Here is a 25359-nt window from a genome sequence, read left to right as displayed (position 1 = left end):
TCCTCTGAACCTGACACCAGCAGACCAGAATTTCTCCAACGCCACACGGTCAGGAATGCGGAAATGGAGGCCAAAAACATGACCACGCCCGGTCACCAGGAGAACCGTATAGTCCAAAAAAGCGCACCGGACTGTATGGCCATGTCACTTTCCAAAAGCCTTTATGTTCCCCAAGCCATGAGCCAGAATGCACTACACATAAGCAAGTTGAATCATATAACAAACATGATTATAAACCCCCCTGTTCAACAACCCCCTTCAGGATATATTAACCCTTGATTCCAAGAAACAAAAGGAGCCTCACTGAGACCATTAGATATAAGTTAGTCCCGCTAGGTGGTAGCCCCACAGGAAAACATCTGTAATACAGTACATTTCATGAAGAAAGTAAAATGAAATTATCTTACCGGAATCTACACCGTGGAACAGGAACATGGCCCTTCAAGTGTGACAGATACTAGCATCGCAGAAAGACCCTCTCTGCATCTCCGGACTCTAACTTTCATCCAGGCTTTCACCGAAAGGCTGACAGGACTACTAGCGCATCACTCGTAATATGGCCCTTAATGTTCCTTTAATTACTCAACTAATTCTTAGTGATAGCAAACATGTTTTAAAATCAGGTCAGAATCTTAAGCGATATTTTATAGGGACTTTAATGTATCACTTCTAATAAAAGATGTTCTGTACCTTACTATTTAATCTAGCTGTGCCATTCTAATATGCTGCACTCCGGCCACGCACCTCAAAACTAATTTATTGTGAGCTAATGAACTGTTCTCCAGTCGCCGTCCTAGCTGTATGGCACTTTTTTGAAGCTAGAGGCTGTTAAGTTTACCATCACTTTAATATATTATTATTATGCCCTTTTCCTGAATGTTCTCAGTATTTGGGTTCTATTTATGTTACAATATGGCCTAATGTATTTACAGTTTTTTTTTTTTAAATTAAAAATAAAGAATGGCTGAACAGGATATCTACATATATCAACTATACACATTATTCTCCATGACAAAAAATAAAAACTGACAGTAGCAAGATAATTGGACAGGAAAGTTGGTTATGGAGTTAATGTGCAACAGTTCTTCAGCTCATCACTAAAATAAAAACTGTGAACAGTGGCAAAACAAGTATGTGAGCAACACAAGGTATTGTTTGGCGGAAAGTGAAAAGAAACAGTGACCATCAATAGGAAAAATACAGGCTTGTACATTTATTTTCAAGTCACCAGAGAAAGTCATTGCAATGTACATTAAACAGAAAAAAAAATGTAACTTTAATATATACAACATAAAAGTAAATAACACAAAAGTAAAAAAAAAACCACAAAAAAAAAAAAAAACCAAGATGAACAGCAATTTCCGGTTATAAAAAGTATAAGACCATATTCATGGAGAGTATAACAATAAACGATCAACAATAAAATGTAGGTGTCTATAAACAGTAAGCTTAAATATTAAATTATTCAATGTAGTCAAAATCTTCAGGTATACTAAAAGTCTTGTCAATTTTACTCTCTTCAAAACCAAACTTTTTCTTGGCCCATGATTTTACAGCAAATATATTATCTGTGGATAAAATGAAAATAACCAAATTAGAGATAAGAACATATACATCAAAGAACGTGTGTAACTTTGTTGTTCCAAGTGCTATTGCTAAATAAATATACATTGTCTATAGAGTAACATAAAATGTGATCATAAAAAGTTGATATGGTAATAGATACACTTTAAAAGAAATGTTATAAATCTTACCACTTCCTGTTGTGGCTGTGCAAGCATGCTATAAATATGTGTGTTTGTGATTATACCATGAATCTATGACTATTATGTACTCCTCGACAATGGGAGAGTTGAAGTCGTTAGAGGGCAGATCATTCAGATCTAGTTTATAGGTAGGAAAATAGAGTGTTGCAAGAGTCGAGGAAACCAAATCCATGCTTAAAAACATTTATCATTCAAGCATAATATGAATATTACTGAGTGAGATTTAACTATTTCTATAGAAGCTGACTTTAGATGGACTTCAGTAAATTTGTTGTATAACTGCTCTTAAAGGAGTCGTAAATGCTGTCATAACTTTCATCACATTTCTTGTTAATCTTGTACACATACCCATGTATATTTGATGCTTTACTGACCCAAACCCCTAAACCTAAGCTAATTAATTTGTGTGGTTTTCACTAAAATGACCTTAATGAAAAAATCCTAGATTGTATTGGCTTGACCATGATCTTTAAAACAATGGTTATTAACTAGCTATGAGTTGAAGGTTTCCTACTTTTTGCATCTAAAAGACGGCATTTTGAAATGGGTCCCGAACAGCTAAACAAAACGACAAAGGAACAGCATGAGCATCCACCAGTTCTGCCTGAGGATACCTTGATCTTGCAAAATATCTGGGAAGTTTGTTGTTTAAAGAGAGGCCATTAGGTCTATCTCTGGACGACCCCATCTCCGGACTATCTGATCGAATAACTCTGAATAAAGAAATAAAGAGACCATTACCCAGGATGAAGGGACTGTCGATCAAGATAATCCGCTTACCAGTGGTTTACACCTGAAATGTCAATTATAGAAATGACAATTGTTCAAACACCGCTGTCATTGCTAGAGAACTGTAAGTTCCTCAATGATGATTGATATTTGCCACAGCAGTGAAAGTGTCCGATCGAAAATGAAGATGAGACTCTTCCTCTAGAAGGGGACAGCTCTGGAGAGCCATGAAAATTGCACAAAGGCCTCATGTGAAATTAAACAAACGGAATGGCATCTGATGCGGCAATCATCAGCCCCAAAAATTTGATACAGAGAGCTACCATAGTACTTGGAGATGACTAAAGATTGGCACAAGTTGAATACAATTTTAATTTTTCTCTGATTTGTTACGATAAGAGTAATAGAAACTGAACCTATGATCACTCCTAGAAAAACAACTCTGGCCTGAGGGGTTAGAGAACTCTTTGGAACATTTACTCTTGAGCGATGCTGTTGAAGAAACAACAGCAGCTTGTTGGTATGAGAAATTGCAGAAGGTAGAGATGGAGCCAAATACGGAGCTACTGATATGCACTGAGCCCTAATGACAGATAACAGAGTTCCCAGAACTTTTGTAAAAATTCTGGGGGTTGTCGCAAGACCCAAAAATGAGAGCAACATATTGAAAATGTTTGTCCAGATATCTGAACTGAAAATGCTCCTTGGGAATTGGAATATAAAGTTAGGCATTATTCAAGTCTATTGTAGACATAAATTGTCCCTGTTGAACAAGAGGAAGAATAGTTCTGATTATTTCCATTTTGAAAGTTTGGACTCTGAGAAACTTGTTTAAGGACTTTAGATCCAGAATAGGCCTGAAAGATCCTTCTTTCATGGGAAAAATGAACAGATTGGAGTAAAACCCCTGTCCTCGTTTGTCCAAAGGGACAGCATGGATCACTCCCATGAGTTCTAGATCTTAAATACATTGGACAAAAAGCTTTAGCCTTTACAGGATTCTTTGGAATGTTGGATAGAAGAAACCTTCCTCTGTGAGGTTGGTGTCTGAATCCTATTCTGTATCCCTAGGAGACATTACTGAGAACCCAGTGTTCCTGAAGAGACTGAGCTCAGACCTTCTGAAAAAGGTGTCATTTCCCCCTACCAGAAGAAGAAGATCCAGATTGGGGCCATACAATTATGCAGATTTAGTATTTAGGGAGGGACTTCTTTGACTGCTTAGATTTGTTCCAGCTGTAGGAGGGCTTCCAGGAAGTTCTGAAAGATTCAGACTTTTGAGATGAAGAGGAAGATATCTGGTTCCTAGACGAAAGGAACAAAAACGATTAGAATCTTTACGTTTCCCCTTTGACCTTTTGTCCTGTGGAAGAAACGCTAATTTTCCTCCAGTGACTGTTAAATAACAGCATCTAAATCAAGACCAAATAATACCTTACCCTTAAAGGGAAGAGTCAAAAGCCTGGAATTTTAGCCCTAAGGCTCTTCTAGTCAAGACTGCTAGCACCATATTCTTAGCATTAATTTCAATAATGTAAACAGTTGCATCACAGAAGAAAGTGTTTGCTGACCTAATCGTATACAGAGAATTTTCAAAATTATTATCTTAGGATTCCTCTGAAATTTTATCAAACTGTTGCAACACAGAGAAGTGGCACCTGCCACACAAGCAATACTAATTGTCGGTCTGAATAACAATCCTGCTTGCTGAAAAGCCTTTCTGTGATAAGACTCTAATTTGCTCTCCATTGGGATCTTTGAAAGAAGAACTATCCTACAGGAATTGTAGTAAGTTTCGCTAAGGTAGAAAAAGCACTGTCCACCTTAGGAATAGTCTCCCAGAATTCAAGATTATAAGATGGTAAAGGAAACATCTTCTTAAAACTAGATACAGGGTTATAAGGAATACCAGGCCCAGCCCATTCCTTAGTATTTCAGTAATGGCTTTAGGAGCTTTACAGGAAGGCTTGAAAATTAGGTCTAATTCCTTAACCGAATTTAGCTTTAAGAGACAGAGTGGGAAAGTAACTCTACAAAAGGCTGGGAGACAGACCGACCTTTTACGCTTACATGGAGGCAGCACAGCCGCCAACATTCTGAAACAGTGGCGTGTACAAAATCCTTAGACTTTGGAGCAAAATCTGACGAACTCCCATCAATAGAGCAAACAGGGGGAAGACAGAGCCACTTAGAAGCAGCAGCAGCAGCTACTAATTTGATCATCACACATTGGAACTGTCCTGACATTACAGATTGCTCCATAATTTAAATAAAGTAGGATTAGACAGAAAATACAGACAATATGTGCGAAGAATACACCACAGTAATATATTACACACTATATGAGTAGCACAGAGCCTCAGTATCTTTAATAACATACACCTAGATTAGATTTGCGCTATAGACGGTGCAAAACGAACGTAACAAAAGTTGCGTTATTTCACTCTCCATAGCGCTGCCATTACAAGTTTTTAAAAAGCCGCCTTGTGCGTGCGATATGGTGGCAATGAGCTCCATACCGCACAAAATCCAAGGGCTGAGAATACTTGCTCGTGCACGCTTTCCCCATAGACATCAATGGGGAGAGCGTGTAAGAAAAAAAAACTAACACCTGAAGCGCGGAATGGTGATCGCCGTAACGCAACCTCATTGATGTCTATGAGGAAAAAAAAGTCACGCAAAAAAAATTTACCCTTACATAAACCCCACGTCTAAACACCCCTAATCTGCTTCCCCCGACATCACCGCCACCTACATAAAGTTATTAACCCCTAATCTGCCGCTTTCGACATCGCCGCCACCTAAAGTTATTATCCCCTATTCCATCGCACCCCAACATTGCCCACACTATAATAAAGATATTAACTCCTATTCTGCCGCTCCCCGACATCGCCACCACTAAATAAAGTTATTAACCCCTAAACCTCTGGCCTCCCACATCACCACAACTAAATAAACCTAATAACTTACTGGTCTTACTTCCTGCAGAAATGGCTGCTTCCAGTAAAATAAGCCTATCCAGTGCTGTGTACGTCACAGCAGAGGATCCCTGTAAGGGGTATCTCAACAACTCAACAGGAGGAGGCTAGGGGACTATTAAGAGCACCTCAATTCTTCACCAGCCTCCTGAGAGGTAAAGATTTAGACTGGCTAATCAGTGAGGTGGTAGGGATGGAATACTCTTGGAGTTTTGGGAAATAAAACTGCTTCTAATTTCCTCTCTACCACCTCAGAAGTGTCGAGATCAATCATCCCGACACTCTAGGGTTCGGGGTGATTGACATTCCCTGCTCAACTGCAATTGGTTGCGCTGGAGCAGAGGGCAGCAATGCACAAGGATTCTCTTGAACAATGATGAACATTGCAAGTGGCAACTGCAGGCTGACAGGTTCACTACTTGCGAACCTGTCTGCCTGCAGGGATGGTAAATTTACCCCATAACACCCCAGATTTTTCTTTCATAATTCTTATAAAACTTAAATTATGCTTATCTAATAATTTTCTTTTCTTCAGATGGAACGAGTCCACAGCTGCATTCATTACTTTTGGGAAATACGAACCTGGCCGCCAGGAGGAGGCAAAGACACCCCAGCCAAAGGCTTAAATACTCCTCCCACTTCCCTCATCCCCCAGTCATTCTGCCTAGGAACAAGGAACAGTAGAAGAAATACCAGGGTGAAAAGGTGCCAGAAAAATAAAAAATAAGAGACGCCCAACAGAAAAAATACGGGTAGGGAGCTGTGGACTCTTTCCATCTGAAGAAAAGAAGATTATCAGGTAAGCATAATTTAAGTTTTTCTTCATAAATGGAAAGAGTCCACAGCTGCATTCATTATTTTTGTGAAAACAATACCCAAGCTATACAGGACACTGAATGCAAAAACAGGAGGGTACAATAGGCGGCCCATTCTGAGGGCACCAGGCCTGAAAAACCCCAACCCAACCAAACCCCGCTTCGTCAGAGCCGGGCAAAAAAACTAGAAGGAAAAGGCCCCAAGGACACTGACCCGCAGATAGTCCGAAAGCCTAACTAGAGACCGCAAGCAGACTCACTGAGCCAACACTCCTCCAGGAAAACCGTCTCCAGCAGTCGGTCCCCACACAACCCTTACTAGTACAGTACCAAAATCCCCAAAAGGGATAGAACATGGGTAGGCCAAAAGGTACAGCAAAATCCATAAAGGAAAGACCCCCTTCAAAGGAAGGACAAATCCATAGAGACCCGAATGGATCCCGAGAACAAAAGGAGACGACGCCCAACCCACAAGGAGCAATCGGGCATCATCAAGGAGAAGAAACATCTCCCAAACATCGTGCAACAGCATAGAAAAAGACAGCTGAAGACAAAGTCCTCAAAACGTCAGAACTCAGTGACTGAGCAAACAGAAATAACAAGTAGCAGACTCAGAGAATAAACATCTGAGTCTAGTAACACGCTGCCATCTGTAGGAAGACACGCAGAAAACACTATCCGTAAGGAAGAAGCGCCGCACAAATAGCAGCCTGATCAGCCTCCAAAACATAGATTGTCCAACCTCCAAGACAGAGGACACTCTCCAGGCAATCCAGGCCGCCAAGCCTACTCACAGATCTCAAAGGGGGAGAGGCACAAAACCTCTAAAAAGAAGGTCCACTGTCACCCCCAATACCTGAGGATGAACAACAGATCTCAGATCCTACACCTAGCCGGACCAGCCCAAGCAACGGCAGATCTGAAAGCAAGGGAACCGAAAGAAACCCCAAGACCAACCCCCAAAAGGGCGGAAGAATGGACACAGCCACTTCAACCTAGAGACAATCGAGCGACATAAGAAGATCTAGCAAAGTCACCCGACTAAGTGTCAATGCGGAGCCAGCGGCTCCCCAGATGGACAGGAACAACTCAACAAGTAGACCAATCCCTGAACCAGATAAACATCTGTTCCAACCTCCCGAACACAGGAGAGACCCCTAAAAGGGAACCACACCTCCGTAAGGAGGACAACAAGCCCCCTGAAGAGGATAGCGTCGAGAAAAATCTGCCCATAAGACAGGAAGTCGTAGGAAGAACCGAGAGGACACAAGGCCACGTCAGCTAGCCTTGATAGCACACAAACCAGGCGCAAAAGTGACAGCTGAGCAACCGCAAACCTTCCGTTTTCTAAGCAGGAAAGCCCACCATCAGGACACGTCAGTTGGCTGTCCCAAGGGAAACATCATCTGGCACCAAACAAACCCCAAGTAGCACCGGCTCTCAGTAAATCTAGCCAAGTTGTAGAACAGAACAGCCAGAACAAGGGCTAAGCCCAAGTACCCCGGAAACTGGAACCCCCGGGGCAGTCCTAGGATCATAAGGTCCGGTAACATCCCACAGCGGGATCCTCAAAGAGAAAACGCTGAGTAAAACCCTCGACAACCGGAAGATCAGGACAAGAAGCCTGGGCACCACAAATGTTTAAACAATCTTCCAGGAACATAAATCCCTCATCTGATATAAAAAAACAGACCTCCCAGAGAAAAAATCCAGAATAACCCGGATAACAAGAGCAAGAAGTCCTTGCAAGTCCTGACCCAAAGGGAAGCGACCTCCCCTTGCAGGAGCCCAACACTCCAAAGAGCCAGGACCATAAAAGGACACTAGAGCTAACAGGCATCCACGCCACCTTAACATGACTGTGCTTGAAAGTGCGACTAATCCCCCTAAGGGAAAAAGGGCGCTGCTCATTTTGTCAACCTCGAAAGGAGGAAAGGCTGAGTAGACCTCACCAGGTATCGAACTAGCAACCCTCGGATTGCTACAGTACAGAGTAGCCATAGAGCATTAGTATGCTGAGCTAATTGTCCAACTAGCCACGAGCTCCATACACAAGGGGAACAGTGAGGACAAATCACCCGAACAGAGCAACATCAAGCCTCCACATCACCTCAGATTCAAAGTCAGAGGACAGTAAAACATGGGCTTGGATGCCACCTGGACGGCAATACCTGAACCATGAGTGGAAACCCACTAGAACCTCTTCTATCCCAAGAAAGAGATGCAGAGCATTCCCAACATCGGGAAAGGACCCTTAATCGGAGCCCAAAAGAACCTCACTGTCTAATGTCCCGAAAAGGAACAACCAACTCCCAAAGGGCCAATTCGCATTCATCACAGGACGAAGAATCTGAATCAGAAAGTTGAACAATCTCAATATCAGCATCCTCCGTAGCTGGATACAGGATAGCAAAAATATGGACTCTATATAACACAATTTAAACGGCATCTGACTCTGACACCCACAATGGCTGGGGCACTCACCACCTCCTATGAACCAGACACCAGCGGACTAGAATTCTCCGTCGCCACACAGTCAGGAATGCGGAAATGGGAGACCAGAACATAGACACGCCCGTCACAAGGTGAACCGTACAGTCAAAAAAAAGTGCACCCAACCATAAGCTTGCGTCATTTCGAAAGTCCGTTATTTTCCAAAAAGCCACAAGCCCAGTTAACACTACACATAAGCAGATTGAATCACATGATTAAAAAAAACCCTGGTCAATAATCCCCCTCGGGAGATATTAACCTTTGATTTCAAGATACTAAAGGAGTCCCACTGAGACCCTGTATTTTTCATGCGAGTTCGCAGGAACAAATGAGTTACAGTACAATCATGAAGAAGTAAAATGAAACGATTTTACCGGAATCTACACCGTGGAACAGGAACACGGCCCTTCAAGTGTGACGGATAGTAGCCTCGCCTCCGCCATGGACTTGGGAGAAGGAAACAGGCAGCGAAGCAAAGTTAGACAACGCTGATTGCTTGTGGAGTTGTTAAAATGAGTCGGGATGGTTTCGCAGAAAGACTCTTCCTGCATCTCCGGACTCTAACTTTCATCCATGCTCTCACTGACAGACTGACAGGATTACTTAAAACTCCCTTCCCATGTTGAGGAGTACTACCCTCCATAAGAGATGAAAACAAACTTCTAACACTTCTCTGCCAATCTCCTGGGACGAAAGGCAAAGAATGACTGGGGGATGAGGGAAGTGGGAGGAGTATTTAAGCCTTTGGCTGGGGTGTCTCCTGGTGGTCAGGTTCTTATTTCCCAAAAGTAATGAATGCAACTGTGGACTCTTTCCATTTATGAAGTAAAATAGAGTATACGTCTTTCACCTTTACTTCTAGTATCACATTTGCTTCAATCTCTTGGTATCATTTGTTGAAGGAGCAGCAATACACTACTGGTAACAAGAGGCATATATGGGAAGCCACCAATGAGAAACTAGCTCCCAGTAGTACACTGCTGCTCCTGAGTCTACCTAGGTATGCTTTTCAACAAAGGGTAACAAGAGAAGCAAATCAGATAATAGAGCATGCAATTAGAAAAAATTCTATTTACTGCTATATGATTCATGAAAGTCTATTTTGACTTTACTGTCCTTTAATTGGTTAATCTCATTAGCAAATATTTTTCAATATTATGGGCCTTACCACTATAAATACAGTGGGAAGGTATGTTGTAGTTTCCAGTTCAGTTCTTCGTCACTTGTATGAAACGTGATGGATGACGATCAACATATTTCTTTTGTATATGTTATTAGTAACATGTTTTGGTCATTTCCTTTAGGGGGATATAGGCCAGGTCATTAATTAGGATAAAAAAGTAAATTTATGTTTACCTGATAAATTAATTTCTTCTATGATACGACGAGTCCACGGCTTCATCCTTTACTTGTGGGATATTATCCTCCTGCTAACAAGAAGTGGCAAAGAGCACCACAGCAGAGTTGTCTATATAGCTCCTCCCTTAGCTCCACCCCCCAGTCATTCGACCGAAGGTACAGGAAGAAAAAGGAGAAACAAAATATAATCTCTCTAAAATTGACAGGGCGAGCCGTGAACTCGTCGTATCATAGAAGAAAACATAATTTATGCTTACCTGATAAATTCCTTTCTTCTGTTGTGTGATCAGTCCACGGGTCATCATTACTTCTGGGATATAACTCCTCCCCAACAGGAAATGCAAGAGGATTCACCCAGCAGAGCTGCATATAGCTCCTCCCCTCTACGTCAGTCCCAGTCATTCGACCAAGAAACAACGAGAAAGGAGTAACCAAGGGTGAAGTGGTGACTGGAGTATAATTTAAAAGATATTTACCTGCCTTAAAACAGGGCGGGCCGTGGACTGATCACACAACAGAAGAAAGGAATTTATCAGGTAAGCATAAATTATGTTTTCTTCTGTTATGTGTGATCAGTCCACGGGTCATCATTACTTCTGGGATACCAATACCAAAGCAAAAGTACACGGATGACGGGAGGGATAGGCAGGCTCATTATACAGAAGGAACCACTGCCTGAAGAACCTTTCTCCCAAAAATAGCCTCCGAAGAAGCAAAAGTGTCAAATTTGTAAAATTTGGAAAAAGTATGAAGCGAAGACCAAGTTGCAGCCTTGCAAATCTGTTCAACAGAGGCCTCATTCTTAAAGGCCCAAGTGGAAGCCACAGCTCTAGTGGAGTGAGCTGTAATTCTTTCAGGAGGCTGCTGTCCAGCAGTCTCATAGGCTAAACGTATTATGCTACGAAGCCAAAAAGAGAGAGAGGTAGCAGAAGCTTTTTGACCTCTCCTCTGTCCAGAGTAAACGACAAACAAGGAAGAAGTTTGGCGAAAATCTTTAGTTGCCTGCAAGTAGAACTTGAGGGCACGAACTACATCCAGATTGTGTAAAAGACGTTCCTTCTTTGAAGAAGGATTTGGACACAAGGATGGGACAACAATCTCTTGATTGATGTTCCTGTTAGTGACTACCTTAGGTAAGAACCCAGGTTTAGTACGCAGAACTACCTTGTCTGAGTGAAAAATCAGATAAGGGGAATCACAATGTAAGGCTGATAACTCAGAGACTCTTCGAGCCGAGGAAATAGCCATTAAAAACAGAACTTTCCAAGATAACATTTTTATATCAATGGAATGAAGGGGTTCAAACGGAACACCCTGTAAAACGTTAAGAACTAAGTTTAAACTCCATGGTGGAGCAACAGCTTTAAACACAGGCTTGATCCTAGCTAAAGCCTGACAAAAGGACTGGACGTCTGGATTTTCTGACAGACGTCTGTGTAACAAGATGGACAGAGCTGAAATCTGTCCCTTTAATGAACTAGCTGATAAACCCTTTTCTAAACCTTCTTGTAGAAAAGACAATATCCTAGCGATCCTAACCTTACTCCAGGAGTAACCTTTGGATTCGCACCAGTATAGGTATTTCCGCCATATTTTATGGTAAATCCTTCTGGTAACAGGCTTCCTAGCCTGAATCAGGGTATCAATAACCGACTCAGAAAAACCACGTTTTGATAAAATCAAGCGTTCAATTTCCAAGCAGTCAGCTTCAGAGAAGTTAGATTTTGATGTTTGAATGGACCCTGTATCAGAAGGTCCTGTCTTAGAGGTAGAGACCAAGGCGGACAGGATGACATGTCCACTAGATCTGCATACCAAGTCCTGCGTGGCCAAGCAGGTGCTATTAGAATTACTGATGCTCTCTCCTGTTTGATTTTGGCAATCAATCGAGGAAGCAGCGGGAAGGGTGGAAACACATAAGCCATCCTGAAGTTCCAAGGTGCTGTCAAAGCATCTATCAGAACTGCTCCCGGATCCCTGGATCTGGACCCGTAGCGAGGAAGTTTGGCGTTCTGGCGAGACGCCATGAGATCTATCTCTGGTTTGCCCCAACGTCGAAGTATTTGGGCAAAGACCTCCGGATGAAGTTCCCACTCCCCCGGATGAAGAGTCTGGCGACTCAAGAAATCCGCCTCCCAGTTCTCCACTCCCGGGATGTGGATTGCTGACAGGTGGCAAGAGTGAGACTCTGCCCAGCGAATTATCTTTGATACTTCCATCATTGCTAGGGAGCTTCTTGTCCCTCCCTGATGGTTGATGTAAGCTACAGTCGTGATGTTGTCCGACTGAAACCTGATGAACCCCCGAGTTATTAACTGGGGCCAAGCCAGAAGGGCATTGAGAACTGCTCTCAATTCCAGAATGTTTATTGGAAGGAGACTCTCCTCCTGATTCCATAGTCCCTGAGCCTTCAGAGAATTCCAGACAGCGCCCCAACCTAGTAGGCTGGCGTCTGTTGTTACAATTGTCCAGTCTGGCCTGCTGAATGGCATCCCCCTGGACAGGTGTGGCCGATAAAGCCACCATAGAAGAGAATTTCTGGTCTCTTGATTCAGATTCAGAGTAGGGGACAAATCTGAGTAATCCCCATTCCACTGACTTAGCATGCATAATTGCAGCGGTCTGAGGTGTAGGCGTGCAAAAGGTACTATGTCCATTGCCGCTACCATTAAGCCGATCACCTCCATGCATTGAGCTACTGACGGGTGTTGAATGGAATGAAGGACGCGGCATGCATTTTGAAGTTTTGTTAACCTGTCTTCTGTCAGGTAAATCTTCATTTCTACAGAATCTATAAGAGTCCCCAAGAATGGAACTCTTGTGAGAGGAAAGAGAGAACTCTTCTTTTCGTTCACTTTCCATCCATGCGACCTGAGAAATGCCAGAACTAACTCTGTATGAGACTTGGCAGTTTGAAAGCTTGAAGCTTGTATTAGAATGTCGTCTAGGTACGGAGCTACCGAAATCCCTCGCGGTCTTAGTACCGCTAGAAGGGCACCCAGAACCTTTGTGAAGATTCTTGGAGCCGTAGCCAATCCGAATGGAAGAGCTACAAACTGGTAGTGCCTGTCTAAGAAGGCAAACCTTAGATACCGGTGATGATCTTTGTGGATCGGTATGTGAAGGTAAGCATCCTTTAAATCCACTGTGGTCATGTACTGACCCTCTTGGATCATGGGTAAGATTGTCCGAATAGTTTCCATTTTGAACGATGGAACTCTTAGGAATTTGTTTAGAGTCTTTAAATCTAAGATTGGCCTGAAAGTTCCCTCTTTTTTGGGAACCACAAACAGGTTTGAGTAGAACCCTTGTCCTTGTTCCGACCACGGAACCGGATGGATCACTCCCATTGTTAACAGATCTTGTACGCAGCGTAGAAACGCTTCTTTCTTTATCTGGTTTGTTGACAACCTTGACAGATGAAATCTCCCTCTTGGGGGAGATAATTTGAAGTCTAGAAGGTATCCCTGAGATATGATCTCTAGTGCCCAGGGATCCTGAACATCTCTTGCCCAGGCCTGGGCGAAGAGAGAGAGTCTGCCCCCTACTAGATCCGGTCCCGGATCGGGGGCTCTCGGTTCATGCTGTCTTTGGGGCAGCAGCAGGTTTCCTGGCCTGCTTGCTTTTGTTCCAGGACTGGTTAGGCTTCCAGCCTTGCCTGTAACGAGCAACAGCTCCTTCCTGTTTTGGTGCAGTGGAGGTTGATGCTGCTCCTGTTTTGAAATTCCGAAAGGGACGAAAATTAGACTGTCTAGCCTTAGCTTTGGCCTTGTCTTGAGGTAGGGCGTGGCCCTTACCTCCCGTAATGTCAGCGATAATTTCTTTCAAACCGGGCCCGAATAAGAACTGCCCCTTGAAAGGTATATTAAGTAATTTGGACTTAGAAGTAACATCAGCTGACCAGGATTTTAGCCACAGTGCCCTGCGTGCCTGTATGGCGAATCCTGAGTTCTTAGCCGTAAGTTTGGTTAAATGTACTACGGCCTCCGAAATGAAAGAATTAGCTAGTTTAAGGACTCTAAGCCTGTCCGTAATGTCGTCTAGCGTAGAGGAACTAAGGTTCTCTTCAAGCGACTCAATCCAAAATGCTGCCGCAGCCGTAATCGGCGCGATACAAGCAAGGGGTTGTAATATAAAACCTTGTTGAACAAACATTTTCTTAAGGTAACCCTCTAATTTTTTATCCATTGGATCTGAGAAAGCACAGCTATCCTCCACCGGGATAGTGGTACGCTTAGCTAAAGTAGAAACTGCTCCCTCCACCTTGGGGACCGTTTGCCATAAGTCCCGAGTGGTGGCGTCTATTGGAAACATCTTTCTAAATATTGGAGGGGGTGAGAACGGCACACCGGGTCTATCCCACTCCTTAGTAACAATTTCAGTTAGTCTCTTAGGTATAGGAAAAACGTCAGTACTCGCCGGTACCGCAAAGTATTTATCCAACCTACACAGTTTCTCTGGTATTGCAACAGTGTTACAATCGTTGAGAGCTGCTAAGACCTCCCCTAGTAGTACACGGAGGTTCTCCAATTTAAATTTAAAATTTGAAATATCTGAGTCCAATCTGTTTGGATCAGAACCGTCACCCACAGAATGAGGCTCTCCGTCCTCATGCTCTGCGAGCTGTGACGCAGTATCAGACATGGCCCTAGCATTGTCAGCGCACTCTGTTCTCACCCCAGAGTGATCACGCTTGCCTCTTAGTTCAGGTAATTTAGACAAAACTTCAGTCATAACAGTAGCCATATCTTGTAATGTTATCTGTAATGGCCGCCCAGATGTACTAGGCGCCAAAATATCACGCACCTCCCGGGCGGGAGATGCAGGTACTGTCGCGTGAGGCGAGTTAGTCGGCATAACTCTCCCCTCGCTGTTTGGTGAAATTTGTTCACATTGTACAGATTGACTTTTATTTAAAGTAGCATCAATACAGTTAGTACATAAATTTCTATTGGGCTCCACCTTGGCATTGGAACAAATGACACAGATATCTTCCTCTGAGTCAGACATGTTTAACACACTAGCAAAAAAACTTACAACTTGGTTATAATCTTTTTTAGCAAAAAAAGGCACTGTGCCTCAAAGAGGTACTAACGATTAAATGACAGTTGAAATAATGAACTGAAAAACAGTTATTGCATCAAATTTTAAAACAACACAACTTTTAGCAAAGGTTTGTTCCCATTAGTAAAAAACAACACTAATTAAATTTGTACATAAGAAAACAAAACAACGTTTTTTATACACAGTCACTATAAGAATTCTCACAGCTCTGCTGAGAGAATTTACCTCCCTTCAAAGAAGTTTGAAGACCCCTGAGATCTGTCAGAGATGAACCGGATCATGCAGGAAATATAAAAGTAGCTGACTGGAATTTTTTGATGCGTAGCAAAGAGCGCCAAAAACGGCCCCTCCCTCTCCCACACAGCAGTGAAGAGAAACGAAACTGTCACAATTAAAGCAAAAAACTGCCAAGTGGAAAATAATGCCCAAACATTTATTCACACAGTACCTCAGCAATGTAAACGATTCTACATTCCAGCAAAAACGTTTAACATGAGAATAGTTATTAAAAGGATTAGTGACCTTTAACACAGTAGTTCCGGTGAAATACCATCCCCAGAATACTGAAGTGTATACATACATGTCATTTTAACGGTATGGCAGGCTTTTCTCATCAATTCCATTCAGAAAATAAAAACTGCCACATACCTCAATGCAGATTCATCTGCCCGCTGTCCCCTGATCTGAAGCCTTTACCTCCCTCAGATGGTCGAGAACAGCAATATGATCTTAACGACTCCGGTTAAAATCATAGTAAAAAATCTCTGTCAGATTCTTCCTCAAACTCTGCCAGAGAAGTAATAACACGCTCCGGTGCTATTTTAAAATAACAAACTTTTGATTGAAGTCATAAAAACTAAGTATAATCACCATAGTCCTCTCACACATCCTATCTAGTCGTTGGGTGCAAGAGAATGACTGGGACTGACGTAGAGGGGAGGAGCTATATGCAGCTCTGCTGGGTGAATCCTCTTGCATTTCCTGTTGGGGAGGAGTTATATCCCAGAAGTAATGATGACCCGTGGACTGATCACACATAACAGAAGAAATTAATTTATCAGGTAAGCATAAATTTACTTTTCTTCTATAAGATACGACGAGTCCACGGATTCATCCTTTACTTGTGGGATACAATACCAAAGCTACAGGACACGGATGAACGGGAGGGACAAGACAGATGGCTAAAGAGAAGGAACCACTGCTTGAAGAACTTTTCTCCCAAAAAAAGCCTCCGAAGAAGCAAAAGAATGACATTTGTAAAATTTGGAAAAAGTATGAAGTGAAGACCAAGTCGCAGCGTTACAAATCTGTTCAACAGAAGCATATTTTTTAAAAGCCCATGTGGAAGCCACCGCTCTAGTAGAGTGAGCTGTAATTCTTTCAGGAGGCTGCTGTCCAGTAGTCTGGTATGCAAAACGGATGATGCTTTTCAGCCAAAAAGAAAGAGAGGTAGCCGTAGCTTTTTGACCTCTACGTTTTCCAGAATAGACAACAAAGAGAGAAGATGTTTGACGGAAATCTTTGGTCGCTTGCAAGTAAAACTTCAAGGCACGAACCACGTCCAAATTGTGCAAAAGACGCTCCTTCTTAGAGGAAGGATTAGGACACAGGGAAGGAACAACAATACGCAAAACCACCTTATCAGCATGAAAAACAAGATAAGGCGAGTCGCATTGCAATGCAGATAGTTCAGAAACTCTTCGAGCCGAAGAGATAGCAACTAAAAACAGAACTTTCCAAGAAAGAAGCTTAATATCTATGGAATGCATAGGTTCAAACAGAACCCTTTGAAGAACTTTAAGAACTAAATTCAAACTCCATGGCGGAGCAACAGGTTTAAACACAGGTTTGATTCTAACTAAAGCCTGACAGAACGACTGAACGTCTGGAACATCTGCCAGACGCTTGTGCAGTAAAATTGACAAAGTGGATATCTGTCCCTTTAAGGAACTAGCTGATCTTGGAGAAAGGACAAAATCCTAGGAATCCTGATCTTACTCCATGAGTAGCCTTTGGATTCGCACCAATAAACATATTTACGCCATATCTTATGATAAATTTTCCTAGTGATAGGCTTTCGAGCCTGAATCAAGGTATCTATGACTGACTCCGAGAATCCCCGCTTGGATAAAATCAAGCATTCAATCTCCAGGCAGTCAGCCGCAGAGAAACTAGATTTGGATGTTGGAACGGACCCTGAATGAGAAGGTCCTGTCTCAGTGTCCACGGTGGCAGAAATGACATGTCCACCAGATCTGCATACCAAGTCCTGCATGGCCACGCAGGTGCTATCAAAATCACTGAAGCTCTCTCCTGTTTGATTCTGGTGATCAGACGAGGAAGGAGAGGAAATGGTGGAAACACATAAGCCAGGTTGAACAACCAAGGTACTGCTAGAGCATCTATCAGTACTGCTTGAGGATCCCTCGATCTGGACCCGTGTAATGTCTGAAAAAGAGACATATGTTAGAGTGGACCACAGCTACTGATAAAACAATATATATATATATAAATGGTGTAGCTAAGTGTGTGGCAGGGTGTCACATTAATATTACCCTTTAGTAATATGTGAAAACCTAGCACACACACAACTAGCAGTTAATATGTGAAGAAGGTAAGGAAAAATAAACAAAGCAGCAGCAAGCACTATTTCTGAAGTATAAAGTTAAATTCAATTCAGCAGTGTAACTAGTTGCTTTAACCTCAGTTATGATATATTGTTAACGTTAAACCATAAAATTATATATGTTTGTGCACAAGCCAAAGTGATAGTAAAGCTTAAGCAGTTTTGGATGCAATGGGTAATGGATACTAGTAAAGTAACATGAGCTCTTATAATTAGTGCACATAGAAGATTGCGGCAAAAGTACAGTGTGAGCAATATAAGCAAAAGAACCCCCTTAGTGTTGGTACCTGATAGAACTAAAGTTGGAGACTGAACTTCGGTATAAACGCAAGTAAGGTAAGGGCTGAGAGCGGTAAGATAGCAGCTGAATGTCGGCAGAAAGTGGCGTGTGACGTCACAGAGGCCGGAGTTCCGGTAGCGGAGCAGTTCACTTCACTGGGAAGCAGCTTGAATGAGACAGGGCTCAGGGAGCGGTTGCTGCACAGACTGCAGGTAGAGGGTGGAGCTCAGGACTGGTCCGGATTGAATCAATACCAAGCAATGAGTAAGTGAGGATTGCTGCTATTTATGGCAGTTGCTGAGGATTTAAAGGGCCAGTGAGATGTAACAATAGGTGAGAATGAGAAGCATGACAACCCGTAACAAGGAAGTTTGGCATTCTGACGAGATGCCATCAGATGCAATTCTGGTGTGCCCGATTGATGAATCAATTGTGCAAACACCTCCGGATGAAGTTCCCACTCCCTCGGATGAAAAGTCTGACGACTTAGAAAATCCGCTTCCCAATTCTCCACTCCTGGGATATAGATTGCTGATAGATGGCAAGAGTGAGCCTCTGCCCATCAAATTATTTTGGAAACCTCTATCATCGCTAGAGAACTCTTTGTTCCCCCCTGATGATTGATATATGCTACAGTCGTGATATTGTCCGACTGGAATCTTAGGAATCTGGCCAAAGCCAGCTGAGGCCACGCCTGAAGCGCATTGAATATCGCTCTCAGTTCTAGAATATTTATCGGGAGGAGAGCCTCCTCCTGAGTCCACATACCCTGTGCTTTCAGGGAATTCCAGACTTCACCCCAGCCCAATAGGCTGGTGTCCATCGTCACTATGACCCATGCTGGCCTGCGGAAACACATTCCCTGGGACAGATGATCCTGTGACAACTACCAAAGAAGAGAGTCTCTGGTCTCTTGATCCAGATTTATCTGAGGAGATAAATTTGCATAATCCCCATTCCACTGATTGAGCATGCATAGTTGCAGTGGTCTGAGAAGCAAGCGAGCAAACGGAACTATGTCCATTGCCGCTACCATTAGTCCGATTACCTCCATACACTGAGCCACCGACGGCCGAGAAATGGAATGAAGAGTTCGGCAGGTGGTTAAAATCTTTGATTTCCTGACCTCCATCAGAAAAAATTTCATGTCTACCGAATCTATCAGAGTTCCCAGGAATGGAACTCTTGTGAGGGGGATAATTGAACTCTTTTTTAAGTTCACCTTCCACCCTTGAGATCTTAGAAAAGCCAACACGATGTCCGTGTGAGATTTGGCTAGTTGGTAAGTTGACGCCTGAATTAAGATATCGTCTAGATAAGGCGCCACTGCTATGCCCCGCGGCCTTAGAACCGCCAGAAGGGACCCTAGCACGTTTGTGAAAATTCTGGGAGCTGTGGCCAACCCGAAGGGAAGAGCCACAAACTGGTAATGCTTGTCCAGAAAAGCGAACCTGAGGAACTGGTGATGATCTTTGTGGATAGGGATGTGCAGATACGCATCCTTTAAATCCACGGTGGTCATATATTGACCCTCCTGGATCATTGGTAAAATAGTCCGAATGGTCTACATCTTGAAGGATGGGACTCTGAGGAATTTGTTTAGGATCTTGAGATCTAAAATTGGTCTGAATGTTCCCTCTTTTTTGGGAACCACAAACAGATTGGAGTCAAACGCCTGCCCGTGTTCTGTTTTTGGAACTGGGGAGATTACTCTCATGGTATGTAGGTCTTCTACACAGCTTAAGAACGCCTCTCTTTTTGTCTGGTTTACAGACAATCGAGAAAGATGGAATCTCCCCCTTGGAGGAGAATCCTTGAAATCTAGAAGATACCCCTGAGTCACGATTTCTAAAGCCCAGGAGTCCTGAACGTCTCTTGCCTGAGCAAAGAGAGAAAGTCGTGCCCCTACTAGATCCGGTCCCAGATCGGGGGCTGCCCCTTCATGCTGTCTTGGTGGCAGCAGCGCGCTTCTTGACCTGTTTATTCTTGTTCCAAGTTTGGTTAGGTCTCCAGACTGACTTGGATTCAGCAAATTTCCCCTCCCGCTTTGCAGCAGGGGAAGAGGTAGAGGGACCACCTTTGAAGTTTCGAAAGGAACGAAAATTATTTTGTTTGGTCCTCATCTTATTTGTCTTATCCTGAGGAAGAGCATGGCCTTTTCCTCCAGTGATGTCTGAAATGATCTCTTTCAGTTCAGACCCGAATAGGGTCTTACCCTTGAAAGGGATGGCTAAAAGCTTAGATTTTGACTATACGTCAGCAGACCAGGACTTAAGCCATAACGCTCTACGCGATAAAATGGCAAAACCTGAATTCTTTGCCGCTAATTTAGCCAGTTGAAAAGCGGCATCTGTAATGAAAGAATTAGCTAGCTTAAGAGCCCTAATTTTATCCAGAATATCATCTAATGGGGTCTCAACCTGAAGAGCCTCCTCTAGAGCATCAAACCAAAACGCAGCTGCAGTAGTTACAGGAACAATGCACGCTATAGGTTGCAGAAGAAAACCCTGATGAATAAATATTTTCTTTAGAAGACCCTCTAATTTTTTATCCATAGGATCTTTGAAAGCACAACTGTCCTCAATAGGTATAGTTGTACGCTTAGCCAGGGTAGAAATAGCTCCCTCAACCTTAGGGACCGTCTGCCAAGAATCCCGAATGGTGTCTGATATGGGAAACATTTTCTTAAAAGTAGGAGGGGGAGAAAAGGGAATACCTGGTCTATCCCACTCCTTTGTAACAATGTCCGAAATCCTCTTAGGGACCGGAAAAACATTAGTGTAAGTAGGAACCTCTAGATATCTATCCATTTTACACAATTTCTCTGGTGGAACTACAATAGGGTCACAATCATCCAGAGTCGCTAAAACCTCCCTGAGCAACAGGCGGAGGTGCTCTAGCTTAAATTTAAAAGCCGTCATATCTGAATCTGTCTGAGGGAACATCTTTCCTGAATCAGAAATCTCTCCCTCAGACAGCAAATCCCTCACCCCAAACTCAGAACATTGTTAGGGTATATCGGAGATGGCTAATAAAGCGTCAGAGGGCTCAGCATTTACTCTCACACTGGACCTTCTGCGCTTCCCCTGCAACCCAGGCAGCTTAGAAAATACCTCTGTGAGGGTAATATTCATAACTGCGGCCATATCTTGCAGGGTGAAAGAATTAGACGCACTAGAAGTACTTGGCGTCGCTTGTGCGGGCGTTAATGGTTGTGACACTTGGGGGTTCCCCAATGGCTTCCAAAAACATTGAACATTGGCTTTCATCAATGTCAGACACGTTAAACAGGCTAGTAATGACACAAACAGGCTTGAAAACACTTTATTTAGTGAAAAAATAACAATCTTAAAAAACGGTACTGCGCCTTTAAGAGAAAAAAAGCATACACGTTCTACAAAACAGCCCAGAGACAGAACTTTTTTTCACTTTCTGCGATGAGATTTTTTTAGTTAAACATTTTCTGCAGGTCATTTTTAAATAAAATAGTAAATTTGTCAGTTACACTAAAGCACCAGATCAATTGCAATGTGTTGGTTAACTGGAGAATAAAGCAATATTTAAAGTTGTATCTAGTGCAGTAGTTGAAAATTGCATTGCAAATTAGCTGCAGACAAAAAAAGTAATTGTAAAATGTCTCTTGAATTAATTTTTTTCTTTTCTTTTAGTCTAACATAGAAATATAGTAATAAAAAGGTGCATTGCTCATATGGACATCTTACATTCAGAGAAAAACAGCTTTGCAGACTGTGAAAAGCTAGGGAACTAGCTTGCAAAAATCTCAGAGTCAGACAACACTGCTGCTTTGCAGCACTACTGCATATTTGATTGTTGTCTTCAAACAGCACTTTGCTCTGGATGCACTGTTAAGGAAAACTCATACAATGCAGCCAGAGAACAGCTCTGTTTAAAAAGAACAGTCTAATGTGGAGCAGCACTGAAAAATTAAAGTGCTAACAGTTCCTGATCTTTCTGCAGACATGCTGCATTTTCTGCGATGACATCTCAGATCACTCTATGTTCTGCCTTGGGGCAAAACAGCTTAAAAATAATCAAATCATTTCAATTTTTGCATTAATATTCCAAATATGCAGCTAAGATTGCCCCACAAAGAAAGGAACAGTTAACCCTGTACAGTGAAAAACCGGATAATTAATAAGGCCTAAATCCGGAAAAAACACACCCTGCACCTTGCCACAGCCCTGCTGTGGGGCCTACCTGCCCTCAGGGATTGGAAAAACGGAGTTAAAGCTTCGATTTGGCCCAACACTTCCACAAGGGCCCACCAGAGTTGGAGCTTGCTGCTTGCTCTGCAAATACAAGTGCGCAACTGAAGCGCGAAAATAGGCTCCGTCCATCTCACTCAATGTTTTGCAGCCCAAATGAACCGCACCAGAGCGGTCTGAAACTAGCCATGTGGGTTCTTTAACCCCAAAAAAGAAGCCATTCAAACTCAGTGTCAACCATTTTTTTATGAGCCCCTATATGCAAGCTTAGTAATACCCCTCTTCTCTTACTTACTGCTTACCCTTACCCTCATGGGGATACTGTCAGCCATTCTGAAATACCACAGTCTCTCCAGAAAAAATGACTGAACATACCTCACTGCTATATAGCATGAAAACGTTCCTCACACTGAAGTTTCTTGTACTCCTCAACCATTCTGTGGGAACTGTACTGGATCTTAGTGACAAATGCTAAGATCATCAGCCTCCAGGAAGAAGTCTTCATCCATCTGCTGCCTGAGAGTAAATAGTACACACCGGTACCATTTAAAATAAAAAATTCTTGCTTGAAGAAAATAAAAACTAACATTTTATTACCTCTTTCACTTTACCCTTCCTAGTACTTAGAGTAGGCAAAGAGAATGACTGGGGGGTGGAGCTAAGGGAGGAGCTATATAGACAGCTCTGCTGTGGTGCTCTTTGCCACTTCCTGTTAGCAGGAGAATAATATCCCACAAGTAAAGGATGAATCCGTGGACTCGTCGTATCTTATAGAAGAAATGTAATTGTGGTAAAAGGTTATTATAGTGTGCGGTGGATTAGGATAAGGCAGCAACTATTGCAGGTGTGTAATTAGAATAGAGGACAAATAGGCGGGGTTTCATAGAGTAGGGCTGCCCCTTGTGAGGGTGCTTGCATGTTCTATGGAGATTAACAAGGTTGACTTTTCATTATGAGGCTAACTCTAAGTAAAAGCAAAACAGCAACAGCATATTTCCAAAAAAAAAAAATGGTAACAGTGACAAAATGATGAATCATTCTTGCATGCTATATCTGTATACATATGAGCATGGTATAGTCTACTAGTCAGCAAAAGCTCAATTCTCAAAACTCAATAAAAAGCTTTATTTCTCACTTGTGCAGGACTAGTGGGCTTGAAGCACAAAACAATTATTTACAGCTTGTTTGCAAAGAGGATAACACTTGCAAATGCCATAAAAGAGGCCTATGGTGTCAAGGTGTGAATAACGTTTGCAGTCCATAAATACACCTGTGGCTGGCTTGTGACTTATTCCTACACCAGGAGAAATTGTGTCACTACCCTATACTTCAATCTTACCTCTGTCTTTTTTTTTTTTAGAGACAGGATAAAACTTGCCAATGTCATGAGGCCTATTGTGTCAATGTGTGAATAAAGGTTGCAGTCCATTAATACAGGATGTGGTATTTAAAAACAAAATTTATGCTTACCTGATAAATTTCTTTCTTTCCGGATATGGAGAGTCCACAACATCATCAATTACTAGTGGGAATATGACTCCAGGCCAGCAGGAGGAGTATCACTCCCCTATCCATAATCCCCAGTCATTCAACCGAAGGGAAATGGAAAAAAGAATAACACAAAGGTGTAGAGGTGCCTAAAGTTTAGACAAAAAGTAACTGTTTTAAACTAAAGGGTGGGGTCGTGGACTCTCCATATCCAGAAAGAAAGGTATCAGGTAAGCATAAATTTTGTTTTCTTTCCAAAGATATGGAGAGTCCACAACGTCATCAGTTAGTAGTAGGAACCAATACCCAAGCTAGAGGACATAGATAACTAGGGAAGGAGAACAAGACTGGCAGACCTAAACAGAAGGCACCACCGCTTGAAGAACCTTTCTCCCAAAAGAAGGCTCAGCCGAGGCAAAAGTATCAAATTTGTAAAATTTTGAAAAAGTATGCAAAGAGGATCAAGTTGCAGCCTTGCAAATCTGTTCCACATATGCTTCATTTTTGAAAGCCCAAGAAGAGGAGACGGCCCTCGTGGAATGAGTCGTAATTCTCTCAGGAGGCTGCTGACCAGCAGTCTCATTATTATTATCATTTATTTGTATAGCACCATCAAAATCCGTAGCGCTGGTCTCATAAGCAAAACTAATCATACTTCTCAACCAGAGGGAAAGAGAAGTAGCCTTCTGACCTTTACATTTTCCAGAGAAACAGAAAAACAGGGAAGAGGACTGGCGAAAAATGACGTCCAAGTTGTGCAACAGACATTCCTTATGAGATAAAGGATTCGGACATAGAGAAGGAACAACAATTTCCTGATTAATATTTCTATCCAAAACCACTTTAGGCAGAAAACACATATTAGTACAAAGAACCGCCTTATCAGCATGAAAGATAAGGTAAGGTGAATCACACTGCAAAGCCGAGAGTTCCGAGACTCTCCAAGCAGAAGAGATAGCAATAAGAAACGAAACCTTCCAAGATAACAACTTAATATCTATGGAATGCAATGGCTCAAATGGAGCCTGCTGCAAAACTTTAAGACCAAGGTTAAGGCTCCAAGGAGGAGTAACAGACTTAAACACAGGACTGATTCTGACCAGAGCCTGACAAAAGGATTGCACATCTGGCAAACCCGCCAGACGCTTGTGTAACAAAATGGATAATGCAGAAATCTGAACCTTCAGAGTACTGACTGACAAACCCTTCTCCAGACCTTCCTGGAGAAAGGACAAAATCCTAGGAATCCTGACCCTACTCCAAGAGTAGCCCTTGGATTCACACCAATAAAGAAATTTACGCCATATCTTATGGTAAATCTTTCTAGTAACAGGCTTGCGAGCCTGAATCAGGGTCTTAATGACCGACTCAGAAAAACCACGCTTAGACAGAACTAAGCATTCAATCTCCAAGCAGTCAGCTTCAGAGAAACGAAAATTAGATGAAGTAATGGACTCTGAGTTAGAAGGTCCTTCCTCAGAGGCAACCTCCAAGGTGGAAGAGATGACATCTTCACAAGTTCTGCATACCAGATC

General features: G+C 42.5%; 1 protein-coding gene across 1 annotated transcript in view; it reads right to left on the bottom strand.

Annotated features, from left to right (window-relative positions):
• Window positions 1-1187: 1187 nt before the first annotated feature.
• MND1 (meiotic nuclear divisions 1) overlaps window positions 1188-25359 on the bottom strand; it is a 484477-nt gene continuing 460305 nt past the window's right edge. Inside the window, exon 8 of the mRNA XM_053703752.1 lies at window positions 1188-1568. Coding sequence (XP_053559727.1) covers window positions 1462-1568 — 107 coding nt within the window. The 3' untranslated portion in view covers window positions 1188-1461. The remainder of the gene's footprint in view (window positions 1569-25359) is intronic.

Source organism: Bombina bombina, chromosome 2 (assembly GCF_027579735.1).
Source record: "Bombina bombina isolate aBomBom1 chromosome 2, aBomBom1.pri, whole genome shotgun sequence".
Classification (NCBI taxonomy): Eukaryota; Metazoa; Chordata; class Amphibia; order Anura; family Bombinatoridae; genus Bombina; species Bombina bombina.
The sequence above is the reverse complement of the archived record's forward strand: the minus strand, read 5'-3'. Positions and strand labels throughout refer to the sequence as shown.